Below are 22,181 nucleotides of genomic sequence, written 5' to 3' on the forward strand. Positions count from 1 at the left end.
GTTACATGTTGATTAAAACTTATGAATGATTAATCTACTTCACAAGTAGTAATAATTCCCTTTTCTAAATGAATAGATCATTACCGTGCCCACTCGAAAGAGCAGCGGTTCTGGTCATGTTTGTTTGGTCAAATTAACAATAAATTAATCCAGAATGTTAATAATTAATAATTTGTTACTGTTCTGTTACTGTTTACTGTTTGTTAATATTCATAATCTGAGAGTCCGCTTGGTCGAGCGGGCAGAATCATATACAATCATATGTTTGACCAAATTGACCGAAGCTTAAGCCGGAATATTAATAATTAAGAATAAACCGTTATTGTTGATTATTAATAATGATAAAATGAGCTAATTTATGTTACATATGGCCAATTACAATGCATATATTCTGTGTGTCACTTTCTCTGACAAGCAGAACAGCCAGACAAACGAGCCAGACTGGTAAAGTATTTACAAAGCAGAAAGCAGTTTCCCAGAAGAGTATATTGTGAAGGGCTAATTAGATAAACTTAATTTCCAGTAATGTGTGAATGACAGAGTAAATGGGTGTTTCCTAGCACTGAGGGTTGTACTCTGTAAATGCAGCCATAGTTTTCATAAATGTTTTGAGCCTGTAAAGTGGCACTTGTGTAAGGTGTCAGTGGGAGGACAAAACCTATACACAACATCAACACTCTTCATGATTTGTATTTATTTCGTTGTGGTGTTAAATTAGAAGAAGACATGGCACATATGATTGTCAATTTAGAAAGGTGAAAAACACATAACAATAAATATAGAAAAGCAATTGGTATGATTTTTTGTTTATCAATTATATGACAGAACAACAGACCATTTCAGACTGCTTCTCCTCAGATTCTTTTATGCTAAACTAGTTAAACTACTATACTTATTTTTAAATTTCAAATTCGTGTTGAACTAGCATGCATACAAAGTACGCTAGTTATTCTTCAGAAGGGTTAATATGCAAATACTCTGCTCTAAACATTCCTTTGATTTGCTGATACTCCCCATGAAATTCCACTTCAGCCCTGCTTCCTGAAGATCTCCACAGGAAGAGCTGTGTTCCTCTAAATATGGTTGTCTTTAAAGCATCCACATCTCGAATCTGGGTTTGGAAAAGAAATAAAGACAGCATAAAGATACTTGTATTCAGTCCAGGGGCATCACAGATACAATGTTTATCAGTATTTGTGTTTGCACAGCTTTAATTTTTTTGTTAATGTCTATCATGTGTAAATACATGTATTCACTGTTTAATCTCGGATTCATTAATTCGTCCTCACACATCATAATTAAGTCAATAGTATTTTCCATGACGTCCAGATGGAAAGGGCTCAGAGCTTGGTATTTAATCCATAATTGAAGAGCTCCCCCTAAACCTAGCATGGGATAAGAATTGATTAAAAGGAGAAGAATTTGGATGAAGTAATAGGTAATTCAAATACTTCTGTAATCAAGTTCGACCTGTGCAAATAGTAAGTACATATACATAGTAAATAGGGTGGGCTTCAAGCTCATCATAGAGTTTGATCGCAGAGAGCTCCACCAAAATTAACAAAAAAAGCTGCCAGAGAGTCAAAAATTTGATGATAGATGGAGGACTTAAACTGTTACTGAAGGGAGCAGCAGCTCACTGCTTCGGAAGGGAAAACCCCAATCATTGCCAAATGGGTGCTCTAATCTGTAATGATCAATGGTGGGCCTATGCTACTTCTAAAGGGAGAATCCTCATTTGCCATTGAACGGCCCACAAAATGAGCAAAGGGAGCTGGGATTGGTTGCTTCAAAATGGAGGGCTCTGTTGGTAGCTAAAATGCAGATTGATGTATTGGATAAAGGCAGAATGGATAAAACCTCATCCAAGGCTTGACAAGCAATGACTGAGGAAACTGTTACCAATGGGAGCTCCGGCTTGCAGCATCGGAAGGTAGAACCTCCCTCTTCATTACTGAGTTGTGTTCCTGGATGTGACAGATGTTCTTTTGAAAATAAGTTATCTTACTCAAGTGGTAGATCATTCCCAATCCCTGAGATAGAATGTCCATCCTCAGAAAAATCTTTCAGGGAGGGGCTGTTGGATAAGTGTGAAAGCCAGAACTGGCAGAATGCGAGAAATACTGCCAGCAGGGACCTTGTGCAATGAGCATTCAGCTACCGGCTCCTGTACATGGCACTATACTAAAAGCCTATACTAAAAGCATCTGTCAAGGAAACATACCTGGCCATGTCCTAAAGGGGACGACAGCCTGTAGGAAAACAAGGTCTATGCAGGCATTATATGTCTGGTGATACAGTGGTGATACTCGAAAACTCCAGCGTAGTGTGGACGGATGGCGTAACCGTAGCAAAATTTATGCGCTTTAAAACGAAAACGGATTAGTGTAAATGGGGCCAAAATCATCAGCAAAGTAACACAGTGCAAGTTAACCAGAGTATATGAGTGGAACGGCAAGAATTACTACAGCACTCAAAACATTTTCTATCTGCTCTAGGTTTTCCATCTCACGCTCTTCACTCACGCCAAGCTTGGTCCTTCCTCCTGCTACTTGATTGCTCCACAGAAAATAAGGCATTAATTAAAGCTCCACTGTTATATCACAACCCTGTCATATAACTGCTACGTTTTAATACAAGTCATTCTTTTAAAGATTATGTCTTGGGCATCTGATTTGACCTCAACGTGTGTGCTTTCATTTTCACCATCTCACATTAAGTTACTTAATGTAACTGTTTTAATAAGTAAAAATGGCCTTTGTTTAGTGTATCCTGTATCAAACTAACAGATTTTAAAGTTAATGTAATTCTCTTAATATTAAAGAGTTAACATAAGCTTGACAGCTTCAAATCCTATTGATGTTGTAACATAGAATGCCGTTAAATAGGGCCCAGATGACAGCAAGCATCAAGCTTTTATTGAGATTCCCTTGTCTGCCATAGGTCTTTAAAAAGCGTTAAACAGATGCATGTGCAGTGCCGTAGGGATGTTAAGATGAAGCACCTGTGTAGATTTTGATTAGCCTACAGCGTAAAATACTATAATAGTATTGTTTTTTACACAGCGTTGCTTTACTTACATTTTTCATAGATAGTTTGTGGCCCAATCCCAATTCTACCCCTTAGCCCTTCCCCTTACCACTACCCCTCGTTTTGCGCGTTCCCGTGAAGGGGTAGTCGTGTCCCAATTCTCTTTAGCTTAAAGGCTAAGGGCAAGGGGTATACACCCCTTCAAACGAAGACTTTTCAGGACCCCACTTGAAACCAAGGGGTAAGAAAAATTTCCTTGAATACCCCAGCAACAGCTCCACCCGGAAGTAAGGAGATCCACAAATTAGTATTTTTTGTCATTATTAAGATTTTTTACAACAAACAAAAACATGTTTTAGTATATTCATAACCGAATTCATGTTTTACCGTCATGCTTTAAAAAATAAAAAACGCAAATTTTCGCAATCTATAATCCCTAATCATAACTCCTGTACATTAGTCCCACAACTTTCTGACACTCGATAAGAAAAAAGTCTAGTGGCTGTCAATGAGCTTTTTACAGTGTCTGCTATAGTGCTAATGCTGTTTTTGTGTGTTTACATAGATGAGTTAGGCCACTGTGTTAAATGCACAGTATTACAATCTTATTGCCACATAATGATAACATAATACATGCCTTCAGTAATTTCCTAAAGATAAAAACCAAAAAATAACACAACTGGAATAACTACAGCAGTCGCCATCGTCTGATCTCATATGAAGCAAGAGATCACGAGGACATATGATGACGTGTGCAGGTGCTGTAGTGCTGTCCCAATTCTAAGGGGTAAATTTTGAAGCCCTTCCACTTAACTCTCTGTTGTAAGGGGCAAGGTGAAGGGGTAGGGGTACAAAAATAGAATTGGGATTGGGCCTATATATAAAATGAACATCTCAGCTTAGTTTGCAGTGATCATTATGCAAGGATCATTATCTAACGTAGGATTGGGCTTATTCTTCAGTAGAGACTATATTCTATTATTCATAAATTATGTTGGCCTTTTTTATAAATGGATTGTTTAAAAAGACTAGGCTAATAATGATACATGAAAGACTTGATTAGTTTGGTAGTTGAATATATCAAAGGATTCAAAACTGTATCTGTTGTGTTAATGATTGAGTGGTGTCTGAGCACATTCGGAGTGAGAGAAATCCCACTCCAATTACACCGCTCTACTTTACTCCTCTCATACACTCTGAAGTAAGTTATTTCAAAAATGGAACATACTAACTTACCAATATGTATGTTGAGTTTGTGTCTGTATTGTTGAGAACAGAAAGTGCTCTGATTTGAACTCTCAAAGCAGGAGGAGCATCAATGAACACACGACAGCTCTGGGTGTTAGAGGGGTAAGTGGCTGGACTCTTGATCGGATTCTCAATAAGTCCGGAAGGAGCAAACAGTTGAACATCACACACTGTGAAGAAAAAGACACACTATATCACATCATTTTAGTTTGGCTAAATCTAAAATTATTTTAACCAATTTTTTTATTCATAGAGGCATGCAAGTTTTCATCTAGGTTAAATGAGTCTGCAGGGTTTAGTTCTCCAGGATTGGAGTGGGCAACTCTGATCTAATGGAACACCACATTTTCCTGTCATAAAGAAATAGTTCACCCAAAAATAAGTATTTACTCACAGGGGCGCCACTATAGGGGAAAATAAGGATTATTTTAAGGGCCCATGCACTCTAGGGGCCCCCAGAGATCTGCTTTATTATTAATAACAGTCCTATAAATGTAATAGAAATTATGAATGTATCCATGAATTACAAAACTATTTACAACAACAATTTTTTTTAAATAATTTTGCCTGTCTGCCACTGTCAAATTACAGCCCCCTCCCTTTGGTTGCATGGTTTAGATCGTCAGTAGCGAGAAGTCACTACTTTGCTGAGTGAGATCCACAGATGTTAAACTTTCAAAGTAGCGATGTCCTCAGGGTCAATCATTGCGGCACAGCAAAATCCTTCTTTGGCTCATATTTTTGGCCCTTATTCTTTTAAGAAAATAATAATTTAATAATTTTTGACTAAAAATCTCTTCTCAAAATAGTAAAATAACTATAGTTGTCCTGGTTGGTGTATTGAAAGGGAACGAAGATGAAGGGAAGTGCAGCAAATTAATTATTAATTAAAAAATAAAACAAAATGCAAAAAAAACACCCTAAAGGGGGAAAACATAACTAAAACACAAAACAAACTTGACTGGGCTGGGAGATAAGAGCAGGGCTGGACAAGACTGGACTGGAAACGACTAAAGACATGATACTGGGATGATGAACTGGCACAGGACAGCAGACATGAGGAGATTATAAAGGCGAAATAATTGGTAAACAAACAGGTGAACATAATAAACTAATAATGGGTTAACAAAGAGGGTGGGACTAGACAATAAAAAGAAGCACATGACACAAAGAAACAACACAATCCATGTGCTTAAGTAAAATGGGACTAGAACATGCAGCCAATGAGAGAATTTGTTAACCGTGTGTTCACATGAAACACAACACTAACGCATGCGCCCACAATGTAAACAACCAGGGGCCTGTTTCAGTAAGTAGGTTCAGCCAACTCTGAGTTTAAACTTGAACTCTGAGTTGATTTACCCAGAGATAAAAAAAAAAAAAACTCAAGAGTTTTCGGTTACAGAATAGCTGATCTGAGTTTGGTCAATCAACTTTGAGTAGACCAACTCAGAGTTAAGTGTGCACACTGTGGCTATAAAAAGACATTATTAATGGGGCACGGATGTTACGAGTCACCATGGCAATATCTTAAAAAAAGAGATCAGCATTTCTTTCTGCAGCTGAACTTGATCTTCTTATGTAAAGTTATAGCATATATGACCATATATTTAAAAAAGCAACACCACTGCATCAGTGAAACAGACAGTTAGCGTGGGAAAAAAGCTGCTCAAGTTAATGCGTAAGTCTATTTTTTAATTAAGTATAATAAAAAAAGTAATGTAATGTGTGACGTTTATTAAGTTTTTATTTGGAAAAATTGAGAAATTGGCCATAATTTTGAAGTTATTTCAGATGTAATTGCATTAAATTACATAAAAAAGGCTACTGCTTAGTTTCTACAACAAATTTGACAAAACAAGAATGCAGATAACCTTAACACAATGTTCTTTGGAATTGTTTAATTTAAGATTCCCTTTTTTACACACATTGATTAGTTTTATAGATTCAAAAGTGCACTTGTGTGTCTGCCTTTATTATTGATCAAGTGGTTGATTTGACATTGAGGGTGCTTTCACACTAGCACTTTTGGTCCGCACCCGGGTTTGTTTGACGTCATAGTATGGTACGTTTAGCTAGTGTGAACGTGTCTTCTGAACTCAGGTGCGGACCATCCGTCAACCGTACCTGAGTCCGCCTGAAAGAGGTGGTCTGGGGTACGGTTCATGCGAACTCTGGTACGGTTCACTTCTGATGTGAATGCAATCATACCAAATCACGGAAGTGAACCGCCAACTGTACAACAAACTATTGTTTTCATAACATTCGTTTGTGTTTGTGTGTGTGTGTGTCACGTTTCGTACCTTGGTGACAAACGTGGGACTGAGCCAGGGCAAACACAGTGATACACGGTGATGTCTGCTTGTCTCCTCCAAAAACAGCTTCTACAGACACTGTGTGATGTTCTGACTGTTTATAATATGTTTGCGGCAGATGGACGTGAGTCGCTTTCTGTATGTCCGAAACCAAAAGCTTCAGTTAAAGCAGAATGACCGCGATGTGCGGAAGTCTTTCCATTTCGGCACTTGCTTTCATGACCGTCACCTAGCAACGGCCGTAAACAAAACAGCAGCTCGATGACGTAAGCGTACCGGGGTTCAGAAGGAAAAAAAGTGTGAACACAAACCAACCGAGGAGGTGGCAGGGGGAGACAATAGAACTTGGGTACGGTCTACGCAAATGAACCAAGTGTGAAAGCACCCTTAGAATGTAAGCAGAACTAAAAAAGTTTTTAGAACAAGTAATAATCCCATTAATGTAGTTACAACACATGTCGAAGGTCTGTGAATTCAAGCTAATTATTAAAAAAGGACAAGCCATTCTCGTACTTGACTTTGTTCTTTGTGTGACTGAAATGTAGGCAATAGCTATGTTTCCATCCTAAAATGAGAATTAAATTTATGTGCAAAACTGTAATGTCTCGTAAAAGCTATGCGAATAAAGCAGCATTTCCATCCAATGAATCAAAGAGAACAAAATCATTACTTCCTCAAAAACTGGCGCCAAAAATCAACAGTAAAAACAGACTTTACTGTGGTAGGAGAAACTACGTAAATCTTTTCTTTATTTGGTAAATGACTAGCGCCTCAGAAGACAATGCTGACACACAATGAACGCATGGTGGCATTTGACGCCATATGAGACGAAGAGAACAGACGCTCTAGCCATGCTCCAGACGCTCTGTAGGTAATTAATAACATAATAACATTAATACTGAAATGGTTAAGGCATTTTAGAATGACCAAAACAACATTTTCATCGTTAACTTATGATGATCCTATAACAAACCTTTTTTAATACACATACTGGAAATTGTTCAGTAAAAGTTCAATTGCAGTTTATGCACATTTATTTTATTAAAAAAGTTATCCTACTCAGTTGAGCGCATAGGTTTTTTTTCTAAATTCCAAAGTCCTATTTTTAAAATTCATGAGCATCATGATGTTTCCATCAATGATTTTTTTATGGCGTATCCAAAATGCACATAAAAAAATAGGTGGGTTGAAACATAAGGCTAAGGTGAGAAATACTGCTTCGTCTTTAAAAAAAGGGAGGAGACTGACAGAAACTCTGAGTTTAAAGAATAAGACCTGCTCCTGACCAGGTTAGGACACAGAGTAAGTTACCACAGTAACTGACTTTGAGTTAACATAAAAAAATAGGTGGGTTGAAACGTAAGGCTAAGGTGAGAAATACTGCTTCGTCTTTAAAAAAAGGGAGGAGACTGACAGAAACTCTGAGTTTAAAGAATAAGACCTGCTCCTGACCAGGTTAGGACACAGAGTAAGTTACCACAGTAACTGACTTTGAGTTAAAGTTACCCCTCTTTCAGAAACAGGCTTGACTTACCCTGCTTTCTTGAGTTTGATAAACCTGTCATTTTGAAACGGAAAACCCAGAGTTTCTCTCATTTCAGGGTTAAAATACTTTACAATTGACAAAACCAAAGTGGCATAATCCTGACAATAGTAGACTACAGCATGCATTTTAAAGTATTAGATTCATGGTTTGTTTGTAATGACTCACCTCTATTGTAGCCTTTATTCGTCTTTACACTTTGATAAAATAGTACCACTCCATTGCCAGAGGTGAGACGGTTTTGGCGTACCAAAAGAACATTTGTTCGTGATTTGACCATTTTACCAGTCATCCTCTCACAAAGACGCATAAGGACAAGTCTGTCATACAGGGCTATATTCTCCTCTGAAAAGAACACACAAATATGCACACAATTCACCATGCTATTACAGATTCCCCTGTCTGTAAGCAATGAAAGATTAGCACTTACTTTGCTGGCAGTTAAGGGTACTGGAAATAATTCTGATTTGAATAACCTCATCAAGAGGTCGGCCAATAGCAAATATGCATCTCCTCTCAGTGACATTGCGGAGATCAATATTTCCTGAGTCTTGAAGCAGGAGTTGCCCACAGATACCTGAAACGAGAGTGGATGACTTAGTTTTTTCCCCACGTTCATTCATCTGTTCACATATTAATCCCCAAACTCTATACATCTATAAATTTCTTAGGGTATTCAGGGTGTATAAAAGACTGCTTTGACACCGCACTATGCACGTCTGTGTTTCTTTGGGGAGTCTTTGTTTCAGCAGGCTCGTTTGCTACCGGTAACGGTCAGCATCAATGTCGGGGAAAAGTTTCCTTCCTGTCCCTCTCTCTCTCTACAGTTGCGGTCAATACAAGGCTGCGTCAGCCTTTTACGTGAGCATTGCAGCGCCGCTAATGGGAGACTGAATGCTGCGGGTGTTTGGTGTCAAGTCAGCGCGGCTGCAGTCTCATTCCTTTCGGTGGCCGTGAGGCTGTACAAGAGTTCAGAGATGGGTATAAATCAAGCGAGCTGAGTTTAACTATTATGACTTTCGTTTCTAACCAGGATAAACTGTGTGACCGTTTAAACTGTTTAAATGAGGTACTCTGTAGCATGAATCAGAAGGTTTAATTGTGACCATTTTGAGCAGTCACCACTGTTATACTAATGTTATACTAGCTCTTTTGCATTATTGGATTTGTTGCAAAGCTGTATTTTTGGAGTGATTGATGTGCTACTTTCTTGTCCACTTAAGAAGATGCCTTGTTGTGATTTCCCTCTATATGATGTTGAGCTGTATGTGTACTGATTTGTGAGTTTGCACTGTTTTATTGAACTGGTCTTGCGCCGAGCTGTGGGTGCTTGTTTTAAGTGTGTGTGTGTGGGTTTGTATGCGTGTGTGTGCATTCTTTGAACTGGTTTTATCTTGTGTTTCTTCTTCCTCCAGAATGGGGCGCTCTGGTACGGAATTGATGTGGTGTGGTGGTGGTGTATCCTTCGCCTGCTGTGCTCACAACTGGTTGTGTGGGGAGTATGTGCGTGTGTGCCTCCAACACTAAAACCCAGTGGCCCCAGTTCTGAAGAGGAAGTGCTGAGTAAAACGTGTTTTAAATGCATTGAAGTGTTTGTACTGTTTTTAATAATCGAATTTTGTAATAAATGTGAATCAACTTATTACATTTTTGTGTTCTGAAGTCTGATTGAGCCACAACGAATCTGTTTTTCTCCAAACTGTTGCATAACCGTGTAATGTGGGTCCCTGGCCAATAATTTCCAGGGTGGCGTAGTCGAGCAATCTACCAATCCAACCACTCTGGCGATCCAAAAGCCCCCCCCCTCAACGCTACATCTGTATATATGTATCACGTAACATATAGCATGCTTTAACATTTAGTTCAAATACTCTGTTTTAAAACTATAAAATATGCCCTGTTTAGACACTAAATGTTAGTTGTTGGTAGGTATGTGCCACTTAACTGGTCTGTGGTGTTTCTGTTGGCACGCTCATAGTGCTCGTCATCATGTCTGCTGTAGGAACAATGGTTGGGAAACTCTTCTTCATCTTGATACGTCTGACTGCTGGAGCTGGTGTGGTTTGCATGTTTGGACTTTTCCACATCCCCTCAATACTTTGGAGAGTTGACTGGATGTAAGTGCTGTTGGGCTTTGATTCAGATGTATTGACTGAGGAGCAGTCAGGGCTATAACAGGCCTGGATGGTGATAGGTTTTGGCAAGTGGAGGCAAAGAAAGGGACTAAGAGGGAATGGATTCGATGGGCCCATGCAGGACACAGCCCGAGACTGGATCCCATAACCACATGATACTGAACACTATATTGGAAAAGAAAGGGGAAAAAATGAGAGACTTGAGATTCATTGACTCTGCATTCATAAAATGAAACTTGAGGATCTATGGCATAACTGTTAATGGTTGCCAAAGTGTGAGCCTCCTTCTTGTAGCACACAGAAGAATCACTGAATAATAAAATTATGTTTAAAACTCTTTTAACCTTACGACAGATACAATCGCGAAACTTGGTCCAAATGTGCTAAAGGACGATATCTATTTTTCCTTTTATCATCCATCGGCTGTATGTGCCATTGAACTCAAGCCAAATGGCACACAAACCCCTTGTAAATGTCCAAATGACCACAGGACTTCAAATCAGCTTCAAAGAGGACTTGGGGTTGACTCATCTCACAAGGACAGTGATAACGCCATACAACCACAACAACCTGAGCTTAATACAAATAGACTGTGACACATCAGAACAGCATCAAGTGTCAGCACTCAACAATATATTTCAGCAATCAGAACATCAGAGCCACAGCCTCTGTCACCAGACACGCTCTCTGTGTCACCTTGCTCGCCTCCCTTGAATTTTTGGATTTAGATGGAGGAACTGGTGTTTTCTGGAACTAAACTTTCACACTCCATTGCTGCAAGCTCCCAGTTGGCAACCATAAAGCGGCTTTCTCCACTACCACCTTTAAGCCCACCTGGAAGAGTCCTTCAGCTCCTGCCACACCGCCAGGGCCCTAACAACGCCTCTTCAGCTGGTGAACAAAAATTTTATTGAGTACGTTTACATGGACACCAATAATTCGATTCTAATGCGATTAAGACAATACTCTGATTAAGAATGTGCCATGTAAACAACGATTTTTGATTAATTTATTCAAATTAAGGTCATAAATGAACTAAAGAGAAATCAAATTAGACATGTGAAGTATGCCGATTTTAGTCACATTATTGAAGTGCAGTATAGACATGTAAACACCTTAATCAAACTATTGCTCTCATGAATGTTAAATACAATGTTAAATAGTTAAATACAATAAAACTATTGCCCTTTTACCACACTTTGTGACAGGATAATCTACACACACACACACACACCCAGACACGGCTGTTTGACACTCTTTACACCTACCGAGCCAGTGAAGACTATAGACTCCTGTGAAATTTTCTTCTATTCAGCATGCAGTATGAACTTACATTAAAACAACACTCTTCCTGCAGTTTATTGTTGCATCCAATATCTGCTTTGTGACGGGGGGGGGCATGTATAAAATGTTACCGAATGAAAGTGAAAGTGCCAAACTGCAGTTAAAGTCGACAAATGAAAAATGAAACACCCAAAACTACATGAAACTCCGGAGGAAATGCGGATAGCGTGGTGACGCAATGCCGTTAATCGAATTATGTGCTATAAGATGTAAAACGGAATCATGAAAGCAACATTCAAAAAGCAACTCATGTAAACGCCTTAACCTTATTATTGTCTTAATTAGATTAAGGCAAATAGTTTGATTACTGATCTACATGTACACGTAGTTACTGATGTGTGTCGGGTGCCTGCTTAGATGAGTTTCCTGCTTAGTGTCCTTATTAACTGTTAACAGAACAAACAGAAACCCAGTGTGCCTGTAGCTTTCTCTACGCAGGTATGTGTTGTATTACATGAAAGAAAATTAAAGGCCTCTTCAAGTCGTAATACAAATCATTCAAATCTGGTGTCTATTAAATGTAGATGTGAGACTACTGTAAGGAAAATAGCTAAAACTGTTAAGTTTGCACTTTTAAACATCCAATCACTTAACAACAAGTCACTTCTAGTCAATGAACTTGTCAAGACATGTATCAATGCCTGGTTTTCATGCTTTTAAATGAAACTTGGCAAGATGATAGTTGTAGTGCATCAATTCTGAATAAAACTTCCCCTGACAATTTCAATTTTATGGATGTTTGCAGAACTAATATGAGAGGTGGAGGCATTGCTGCTTTGTTAAAAGATGTCTGTGAATGTAAACAAATGTCATTTTGTGACTATTTGTCCTTTAAATATGAGTATAGCACTAAAGGGTGTTCCATGCATTTTACTGATCATTATCTACAAACCTCCAAAATATTCTCCAACTTTTATTGATAACTTTACACAGCTGTTTGACTATTTTAATATTGCTGGGGATTTTAATATTCACATTGATAATCCTGAAATCAATGCTAACAGTCTTCATGTTTTTAATGTGGAACATTGCTAGGCAGACTTTCTTTTTAAGCCTTATAAACAGCAACTTAAATAACTTTCGCAATCTTTGCAATGGTAGAGAGACTCATAAACTCCCCTGTAGGATTCCCAGTGAACTACTCTCTGAAAGCAAATGTAATGAGTTTGCTCATTTCTTTACTGATAAGATCAATAATATCAAAAAGGCAATCAGCTCATCCAATCAGCCAAGCTCAACCACAAATTAAAAAAATCTGATGATTTCATGGTAATTGATGGTAAAATCCTCAAAGAAATTGTGCAAATTATGAACAGGGTCGGCGCGTACATAGAGGCGAACTAGGCGGCCGTCTAGGGCGGCAGAATAATCAGGGCGGCAAAAAAGAGAAAGCGCGAGTGAACAGGCGCACGCGCACGCACAGTCGCAGACAGCAGAAACACCGCCGATGACCATGCTAATGACAGAGAGAGTGAGGATGTTAGCAAAGTACCTGAGGCCGACAGTAACTCTTCTAATGAGGGACAGACTGAGCAAGTTATATCACTGTCAGAAGGTAAGGAAATATCCCAAGATCCTGGCAAATGGCCAGAAGTAATAAATCCTGGACTTAAGGACAGTTTGATACAGAGAGGGCCACATCAAACGTAAGGTATAATTTTTCAAAAAGTGGAAACAGGAGATTTTCATGAGCTCACTTCTCTTGTACAATAGCTAAAGGGGAGAAACTGGACCGACCGTGGCTTATTTATTCAATTAGCAAGGACTAGGCTTGGTAAAGCCTAGGCTGGGTAAAGACGGCATCAAAGACTGGAAAAATCTCTCCAGCACACTGAACTCACACGAAAAGTCAGGTGAACGTGTAGAATGTTTCCATAAATGGAAAGAGCTGGACACAAGATTAGCCACTCAAAAAACAATTGATGCGCACAACCAGCGTAAAATATAACGCAAAACATTACACTGGCAGCATGTGCTGGAACGTTTAGTGAGCATTGTGAGGGTGATGGCAATGCAAAACAAGGCTTTCCTAGGCAGCACTGTTTGACAGTGTACTGGCAGAGCACATCAGAAGGATACAATCCAAGGAAACTCTTGTTCACTATTTGGGCAAAGATGAAAATGAAATCATAGATTTGCTTGCTTCACATATTAAACAAGACATTCTCAAAATGCTTAAATCATCACAATACTTTGCAGTAATCTTGGACTGCACGCCTGACATGAGCAAAATGGAACAGATGACCGGTATTGTGCGTGCGCTTTGTGACGGCACTGTAAAGAAGCGTTATGGTTAGGGAGCATTTCTTAGAATTTGCGCATATAACAGATTCCACTGGTGCTGGCATGACAGAGGTTCTGTTTGAAAAACTGGGCGAGCTTGGAATTAATATAATGGATATGAGAGGTCAAGGATATGACAACGGGTCAAATATGCGCGGAAAACACAGTAGTGTACAAAACAGAGTGCAGGATAAAAATCCGAGGGCCTTCTATGTGCCGTGCAGCGCTCACTCTCTCAACTTAATTGTAAACGATGCAGCATCATGCTGCCTGCAGGCAGTTGAATTCTTTTCAGTTGTACAAGAAGTGTATAACCTTTTCTCTGCATCCACTTCTTGGTGGGAGGTACTAAAACCACACATTCCTAGTGGTCTGACAGTTAAGCCACTATCCAATACTAGATGGGAAAGCAGAATCGACGCTCTCAAACCCATCCAACACCATTTAGGAGATGTGCACGAAGCACTTCTGTCAATAGCGGAAGATGACACCCTGACAGGTGTTTCGGGTGTCAGAACCAGTGATGCTAAAGGCATTGCTACCAAAATTGAATCTTACCCATTCATGTGCAGTATTATTACATGGTTCGATTACATTTTGTATGAAATAAATATTGCCAGCAAGATGCTGCAGGAAATGGACTTTGACATCACTAACGCAATAGCACAGCTCAATACGACAAAGCAATCCTTTGTGGATTACCGCACAGACAACAAATTTGAAAGAGTGCAGTACAGTGCAAGAGAATTAACGGAGGAATTGCAAACAGAGGCCGTTTTCCCCCCACAAAGTGCAGTGCGACTACGAAAAAGAAAGAAAATGTTTACTTACGAAGCTGATGATCTCACACCTGTCATTAACTCGAAACAAAACTACAAAGTGGGCTTCTTTAACCAAGTGCTCGACTGTGCCATTCGTTCTGTTGAAGAGCGCTTTTCCCTGTTTCGAGATCACGGGCACGTATTTGGATTCTTATATGACATCGCATCTCTAAAAGAAAAGGAGTATCCGGAAATTCATCAGCATTGTTTAAGACTAGAAAAGGCCCTGATTCATGGAGACTCGCAGGATGTTAATGGGCATGATTTGTGTGAGGAACTTACTGCTTTGTGCAGACGCCTGGTAGCTGGATCTAAAGCTATGGATGCACTTAAATTCATTTGCGAAAAAGAAATGGAATCAATTTGTCCAAATGTTTTTGTCACGCTGAGAGTGCTTCTCACACTCTCAGTCACTGTGAGCTCTGGAGAACACAGTTTCTCGAAGCTTAAACTGATTAAAAACTATCTCCGAAGTACTATGTCACAGGACAGGCTCAATGGACTTGCAACAATTGCGATTGAGCACGAACTTGCGGAGAACATTAAAATTGAAGAAGCAATCAAAACGTTTGCGGTATGAAAGCCAGACGCGCGTACTTTATATATATATATATATATATATATATATATATATATATATATATATATATATATATATATATATATATATATATTTATAGATAGATAGATAGATAGATAGATAGATAGATAGATAGATAGATAGATAGCACTTTTAATACTTTACATTTAAGTACAGCATTTCTTTTTTACTTTGTAAGAACTGTGCTACTTTTATTAACTTTTAAAGGTACAGCACATTATTAATTAATTTTTTTACCTGAAAGCATAGTGCATTGTTATTGTTTAAACTGTATTTACAATGTTTTGCTGACAATAATAGATATTCTTATAAGGAATTATTTACTGTTTATTTTTTAACTGTACAGTCGCTGAATAATAATGCCTACTATGCTTTTGTATTAAAAATGCGGTCATTATGCTGGTACTTGATGTAAAAAGTTTAAAAACCACTACATAAGGACTCATTACCTTACTCCAGTCGTGCACATCCCAGTTGAAAGAACAGACTTGTGTGAAGCATGGTACAGTGACAGGAGGCTTGGTTTCTGATTCACATTTTTCCTCCTCCACATCCCTTTCTACACCGCCCTCATACTGAACACACTGCACACTCCTGAGAGCAACACCCATCCCACAAGTGACGGAACAGTCACCCTGGTCTCCCACCTGCCACCTGCAGAATCATTTCACAAAGACAGCCTAAATATAATATAATATAATATAATATAATATAATATAATATAATATAATATAATATAATATTACACTGGAAATAAATGAATAAATAAATATTACTTAAATTATTTTTTCATTTAATTGTTAATAATTTGCTATGCTGTGAATATTAAAAATTTCAGATTAAATTTCACCAAGTCTTCCATAAACTGGCAGTTTTTCATTTTTTCTTTTGCTCACAAAAAACAAAAGAAAAAACCCAAGATATTTTGGCTCAATTTTTGTTTTTTGGTTTAAGGCAGGAAACTATAAAATTCACTATACACATGTAGGCAGTGCTGAAATGTCCTTTTTCCTCTGATTGGCCAACCAAATCTGAGCTTGTGATGTCGCCCCCAAAAAAAAAAAAAAAAAATTGTATATATATAATCGGAGGAAATAAAATAAAAACAAATGGTACCCTTTGTTATAGGGTAACCAAGCTGGGTTATATTCCCTGGGTCCAATGTGTTCTTATGGCGGTCCTGCTAACAACTATTAAAAAAACTAAACAATAAAAAAAACTAGGTAAACAATATTGATTGTTATTATAAGCTTATTATTATTATTATTATTTAGGCCTACAGTAGCTCTGAAACAATCATGCAAACCAGGTGCTGCTCGAAAATGGTTGTCTATGCTCAGCATCAGGTGCACAGCAGCAAGAAGATTGGCGGTGAACTATACGCATATATTGTTATTCATTTTCTTTTCGACATAGTCATATTACTTTATTATTATTATTATTTTTATTAATCATCAACATTTTATTAAATAGGCCTTGCTCTGAAGCAATAATGCAAACCAGGTTCTGCTCAGAAATGCCTATCAGGATCAGCATCAGGTAATGACAGCAAGAGGTTTGGCCTTGAACTATGACCTTATTTTAATGACAAATGTGTAATAATACTGCTAATTTACATTTTTATTTAATTTATGGATACTCAATAGATGTAAGCCAGCTAACTGATCAAATGATAGAATATATAAACTTAGCTTATATATATATATATATATTTATATATTATATATATATATATATATATATATATATATACATATATATATATATATATATTAGTGCTGTCAATCGATTAAAAAAATTAACTAATTAATTACAATTTTTTTAATTAATTGCGATTAATCAAATTTAAAAGACTGAAACTTGTAATTTTGCCTATTCAAATGTAAAATTGTGTAAATGCAAGACAAAAACAATTTAAATTCGAAATATAATTGTTTATTAGAATTTTTTTAACTTGTAACACAGATTTCTTCATGTAAACAACATACCCACAATAAACTATCAAGATCCTGGCTTGACAGCCATATTTACTACAGAAATTAAAACACAGGCATGTAAGTGCCATTTGAATTTCAAAACAATCAATGCCAATAAAGAAAAAATAGATTTCCAAGTTGGATTCTAAGTGGACTGCAAAAATGCCAAAATACAGGCATTGCAGATGCAAAATTGTAATAACAATAAAGAATTGAATACAAACAATTGTACTCATTAATTATAAAATAGAAACAATTTGCTCAGTCCTCCTTTAAATTCATCCAGTTGCTAAAACAGTCCAGTCTGTTGACATTATCAGGGGACAATGTGGACCTTTTTTTTTTGAATGATGTGAGCTGAGAGTGCAACGCAATCTCAAGGTAATTCATAACTTTTTGATTTATTGGCTACAGACAATGACGTTTAAGCAGGTTTGTTGCTATATACACACACAGACCAGGGCCATGCACAGGGAGGTGGCCCGGTGGCTAGAGCCACTGCCCCTCTGCCCACATTGGCTGAGGTGCAGTGCCTCTCTCAGGAGGCACTTGCTCTTCACTTTTTGATCGCGTTGAGCACCTGCCCCTGTAAGGGTCTGTGCTCTGTGCACGGGCCTGTCACAGACACACACACAGACAGACACACACACAGGACAGGGCACACAAGGATTCTGGGACAACAACGTGAAGCATACGTTTTTGTTTCATTTAAGGAGGAAACACGTCAAACTTAATAAACATTGGAGGGCTCATGCTGAAAGGCATACACCAATACTCCGCTTTTAATATGATTAAGATAATACTCTTATTAAGAGTCTACCATGTAAGCAGCATTGATTTTTGATTACCTTAAAGGACCACCAAGTCACGAAATGCGGAAGTTTTTTTTTTTTTTGCCATGCCGTTTTAAATTCCATTAAAACAGAAGTCGAAAGTTAAAAATGAAACACCCGAAATTGCATGAAACTCTGGAGAGCCTGGTGATGTGACATTAATTGTTTTATACTGAAACTTGCCTTCAAAAAGTGCTTCCTTGGTCTTATACATATTTTTTTGCATGTTGAATACACGTCCACCACAACAGGAAGTAAAAAAAATAAATAAAAATAAATAGTTAATTGCATAATTTTTTTTAATGCGTTAAATATTTAAAATTAATTGCATGCATTAACGCACTAATTTTGATAGCACTAATATATATATATATATATATATATATATATATATATATATATAATTATATATTATAATTATTTATTATAATTATTATAATTATAAGCCTGGGTGCTGATCTGCAGGACAAGCTCAGATTTGGTTGGCCAATCAGAAAAAGGATGTTTCAGCACCAACTTCATGTGTATAATGAATTTTAAAGTCATTTATCCATTTTTCTACCCTTGACCAAAAAACGAAAATTAAGTGAGCAAAAGACAGAAATTTTTTGTGAGCAAAAGAAAAACCGAAAAATGTCAGTTTTCTTAGTTTTTTTTTTTTTTTCTTTAAAAACGGATACAGAATGGACAGAAGATACCCTGATTCACTGCATATGCCAGAGATTTTTAACAAGGGTGAAAAAGATTTAATTGACAAGCATGTTTCACCTGAAAAGTTAAAGGAAATAATACAAATGTAAGAAATTTACAGTGCTATTTTTGCTTTCTATTTTAATAAAGCTATATGACAGGGGTTCTCAATCTCAGTCCAGGAGATCTGGTGTCCTGCAAATTTTAGCTCCAACCCCAATTTTTGCCATTTTGGGTGTTTCATCTTTAACTTTCGACTTCTGTTTTAATGGAATTTGATACCGCATGGCGAACGGAAAGAAAAACCTCCGTATTTCGTGACTCGTGGTCCTTTAAGGTAATCAAAAATCGCTGCTTACATGGTAGACTCTTAATAAGAGTATTATCTTAATCATATCAAAATCAGAGTATTTGTGTCCATATAAATGTACTCAGAAAGTGCCAGATAAAGTCGCAAGCTGTCAAAGACAGCCCATTCCTTTGCCTTTTAGCATATGCCCTCTAGATTCTCATAAAGTTTGAAGTGTTTCCCCCTTAAACGCAACTTTTGTAAAGCGTCTGCTTCACGTTGCTGTGTCAGAATCCTTGTGAAATACAGCCATACTCTAGAACACTTAGTTTAAGCAAATTTGATGAACGCGATCATGCGTGCTGAATCTGAAGGGAGTCGCTCCGGCTGCCCTGTCCTGCGTGCGTTGTGTGTCTGTGCGCACGCGAGCAACAAACCTGCCTAAACGTCGTTCTCCGTAGCCAGTAAATCAAAAAGGTACAAATTGCCATGAGACTGTGTTGCACTCTCAGCTCACATCATTCAAAAGAAAAGGTCCACATTGTCCCCCGATAATGTCAACAGACTGGACTGTTTTAGCAACTGGCTCAATGTCAAGGAGGATTAAGTAAAATTGTTTCTACTTTATAATTAATGTTCTCAACTCAAAGCAACACAACTTTACAATGAGTACAATTGTTTGTATTCAATACTTTACTAATATTATAATTTTCCATATTTGCAATGCCTGTATTTTGCCTTTTTTTTTTTTTTTTTGCAGTCCACTTAGAATTCAACTTGGAAATCTATGTTTTCTTTATTGGCATTGATTGTTTTAAAATTCAAATGGCATAACATGACTGTGTTTTTATTTCTGTAATAAATATGGCTGTCAAGCCAGGATCTTGATGGTTTATTGTGGGTATGTTGTTTACATGAAGAAATCTCAAGTTAAACAAAAATTCTAATAAACAATTATATTTTGAATTTAAATAGTTTTTGTCTTGCGTTTACATTAATTTTAAATTTAAATAGCCAAAATTGCAAGTTTCAGTCTTTTAAATGTGATTAATCGCGATTAATTTCCCCAAAAAAGTGTGATTAATAAGTTATTTTTTTTCTATTGATTGACAGCACTAATATATATAATTCACTACCTAATTAAGGTAGTGAATTATATTATTATTAATATTATGTTCGAATTTTAGGACAATTTTTTTATTCTATTTTTTTTTTGTTATCTAGCTAATTTTGTCCTCAACAGGTGAGATCAAATTCTCGTTCAAATATTCCCTTTCTGAGTTTGAGCAAATCCCACTCTGAAAATAACAGCATCAACTGACTGGCTGTGTACAAAATTTGTATACATTTTAAAACAAACTTTTTATACATTTAGTAAATTTGTGAAGTTTACAATCTGGTAGTTTACCTGGCTTTACATTTTTCAGTATTACATTCCACTACCTCTGGAGGTTTGGGCACAGAATCACAAGCAGTTTCTCCCACCACTAGATCATTGTTTCCATCATTTTCCTCCATCCTCTGTGAACAAAACAGGACTCTCTTTGCTATTCCACCTCCACAAGACACACTGCATGGCCCCTGTATGTAGCGCCAGCTGGAAAAGAAAGATAGCATGCTCATTACAAAGTAGCTCTCTAAACTGAAAGTAGAGTTTAAGCAGTGCTTACATAGGGAGGCATAGTGATATGCGACAAGGTTGAGTGTCCTGTGCTGGTTTGGTGGTTGGATCACAAAGGGTCTCTGGGACTTCCAGACGTGATTTGTGATCAACACAAGAGAACTGAACCTGCTGAGATCCTGCATATATGCAAATGGAAGATTATTCATACAGGCACAAATGAATGTTGTTCTAATATTTTAGCATTTAGCATTACTTTGCCTCATTTACCATTTCCACAAGTCTTGGAGCACTCGCCTGTCCTGGGACTCCAAACGTAAACTGGAACAATTTTGGAGCGAACCATTCCATGAGAAGCTCTATGGATCAGCTGGGTCTTCAGACAAGATTACACGTAACTGGATTATATAACTTTATACCACAGTCTGTCTGACAACTTGATTCTGATTGGCTGCAATGTGTTCAATAAAATACATTATTTCACAGTTCAAAGGTGTCAAACTATATTAATACACTGTTTTCATTTAAACACACAACAACACAGTTTTTTTGGATCAACAAAAACATTTGAATTCCAGGTGTTAACATGTGATTGCTTAATTATAACCTGATCAAAAACTACACACTTGAACTTTATGTACCTCATTTTCAGTGTCCCATTTGAGAGGGCAAACATCCACCACACAGGGAACGTATTCTGGGGGTTTGGGTTGAGAGCACAGGTTTTGGTCAACCTCCAAATAAGATTTATTATGGAAGCGGACACAGAAGACTTTTCTTTGGGCCTCCCCGGGACCACATACAGTGGAGCACTCACCAGGCTCAGAGACCTGCCATCTACAACATTTGGAAAGACAAAGATGCATGTGTATATTAATAAACATACATAAATCCTAAAATTTTTCCATACAGACTCTTCAAATGTTTATAAGCCATAACTTTTACAGGAGTTTTGTAAACTGGAGGAAGGTGTATGATTGTTAAAAGAACTTTGGGTTATTTCACTGATAATGTGTCTAAGTGCATCAAATTCTGAATGTTACTACCTTATGTCTAAAACAGCCAGTGACTACTAGAAACGTGTTGGCTGACTTAGACTGTTGTAATAAGTGAAAAGAAAAATAGTGAGCCTGGAAAGATGTCAATATGACAGAGTGAAAAGTAAGTTACGACATGTGGCCAAGTATGGTGACCCATATTGGGAATTTATGCTCTGCATTTAAAACATCCAAATTCACAAACACAGCAGTGGGCAGCCTTTGCTGTGACACCTGAGGAGCATTTGGGGGATTGCTGACTTAATCAAGGGACTTACCTCTGCCGTGGAATTGAGGGTAATTAGAGCACTGGTTATTTACCCCCACCGCCTATCCGTGCAGGTGCTGGGACTCAAACCTGTGACCTTTTTAATCACAAGTCCAACTCTCTAACCATTAAGACACAGCTGTTAAG

At 37.5% G+C, this 22,181-nt stretch overlaps 2 protein-coding genes across 3 annotated transcripts in view; one reads left to right on the plus strand and one right to left on the minus strand.

The window, feature by feature from the left end:
• Positions 1–22,181, plus strand: part of grk5l (G protein-coupled receptor kinase 5 like) — an 821,722-nt gene that overhangs the window by 606,106 nt on the left and 193,435 nt on the right. The gene's annotated exons all lie outside the window — the stretch shown is intronic.
• adamts13 (ADAM metallopeptidase with thrombospondin type 1 motif, 13) overlaps positions 673–22,181 on the minus strand; it is a 54,071-nt gene continuing 32,562 nt past the window's right edge. The window contains exons 21-30 of one of the 2 annotated variants that reach the window (XM_002663221.8): positions 21,371–21,566; positions 21,000–21,105; positions 20,779–20,908; positions 20,517–20,705; positions 15,770–15,974; positions 10,082–10,436; positions 8,567–8,713; positions 8,305–8,481; positions 4,267–4,448; positions 673–1,111 (exon numbers count right to left, since the gene is read on the minus strand). In XM_002663221.8, coding sequence (XP_002663267.4) covers positions 947–1,111; positions 4,267–4,448; positions 8,305–8,481; positions 8,567–8,713; positions 10,082–10,436; positions 15,770–15,974; positions 20,517–20,705; positions 20,779–20,908; positions 21,000–21,105; positions 21,371–21,566 — 1,852 coding nt within the window. In that variant the 3' untranslated portion in view covers positions 673–946. The remainder of the gene's footprint in view (positions 1,112–4,266; positions 4,449–8,304; positions 8,482–8,566; positions 8,714–10,081; positions 10,437–15,769; positions 15,975–20,516; positions 20,706–20,778; positions 20,909–20,999; positions 21,106–21,370; positions 21,567–22,181) is intronic. The other variant, XR_012384731.1, reaches the window with a different exon arrangement.

This window comes from Danio rerio, chromosome 8 (assembly GCF_049306965.1).
Source record: "Danio rerio strain Tuebingen ecotype United States chromosome 8, GRCz12tu, whole genome shotgun sequence".
Lineage (NCBI taxonomy): Eukaryota > Metazoa > Chordata > Actinopteri > Cypriniformes > Danionidae > Danio > Danio rerio.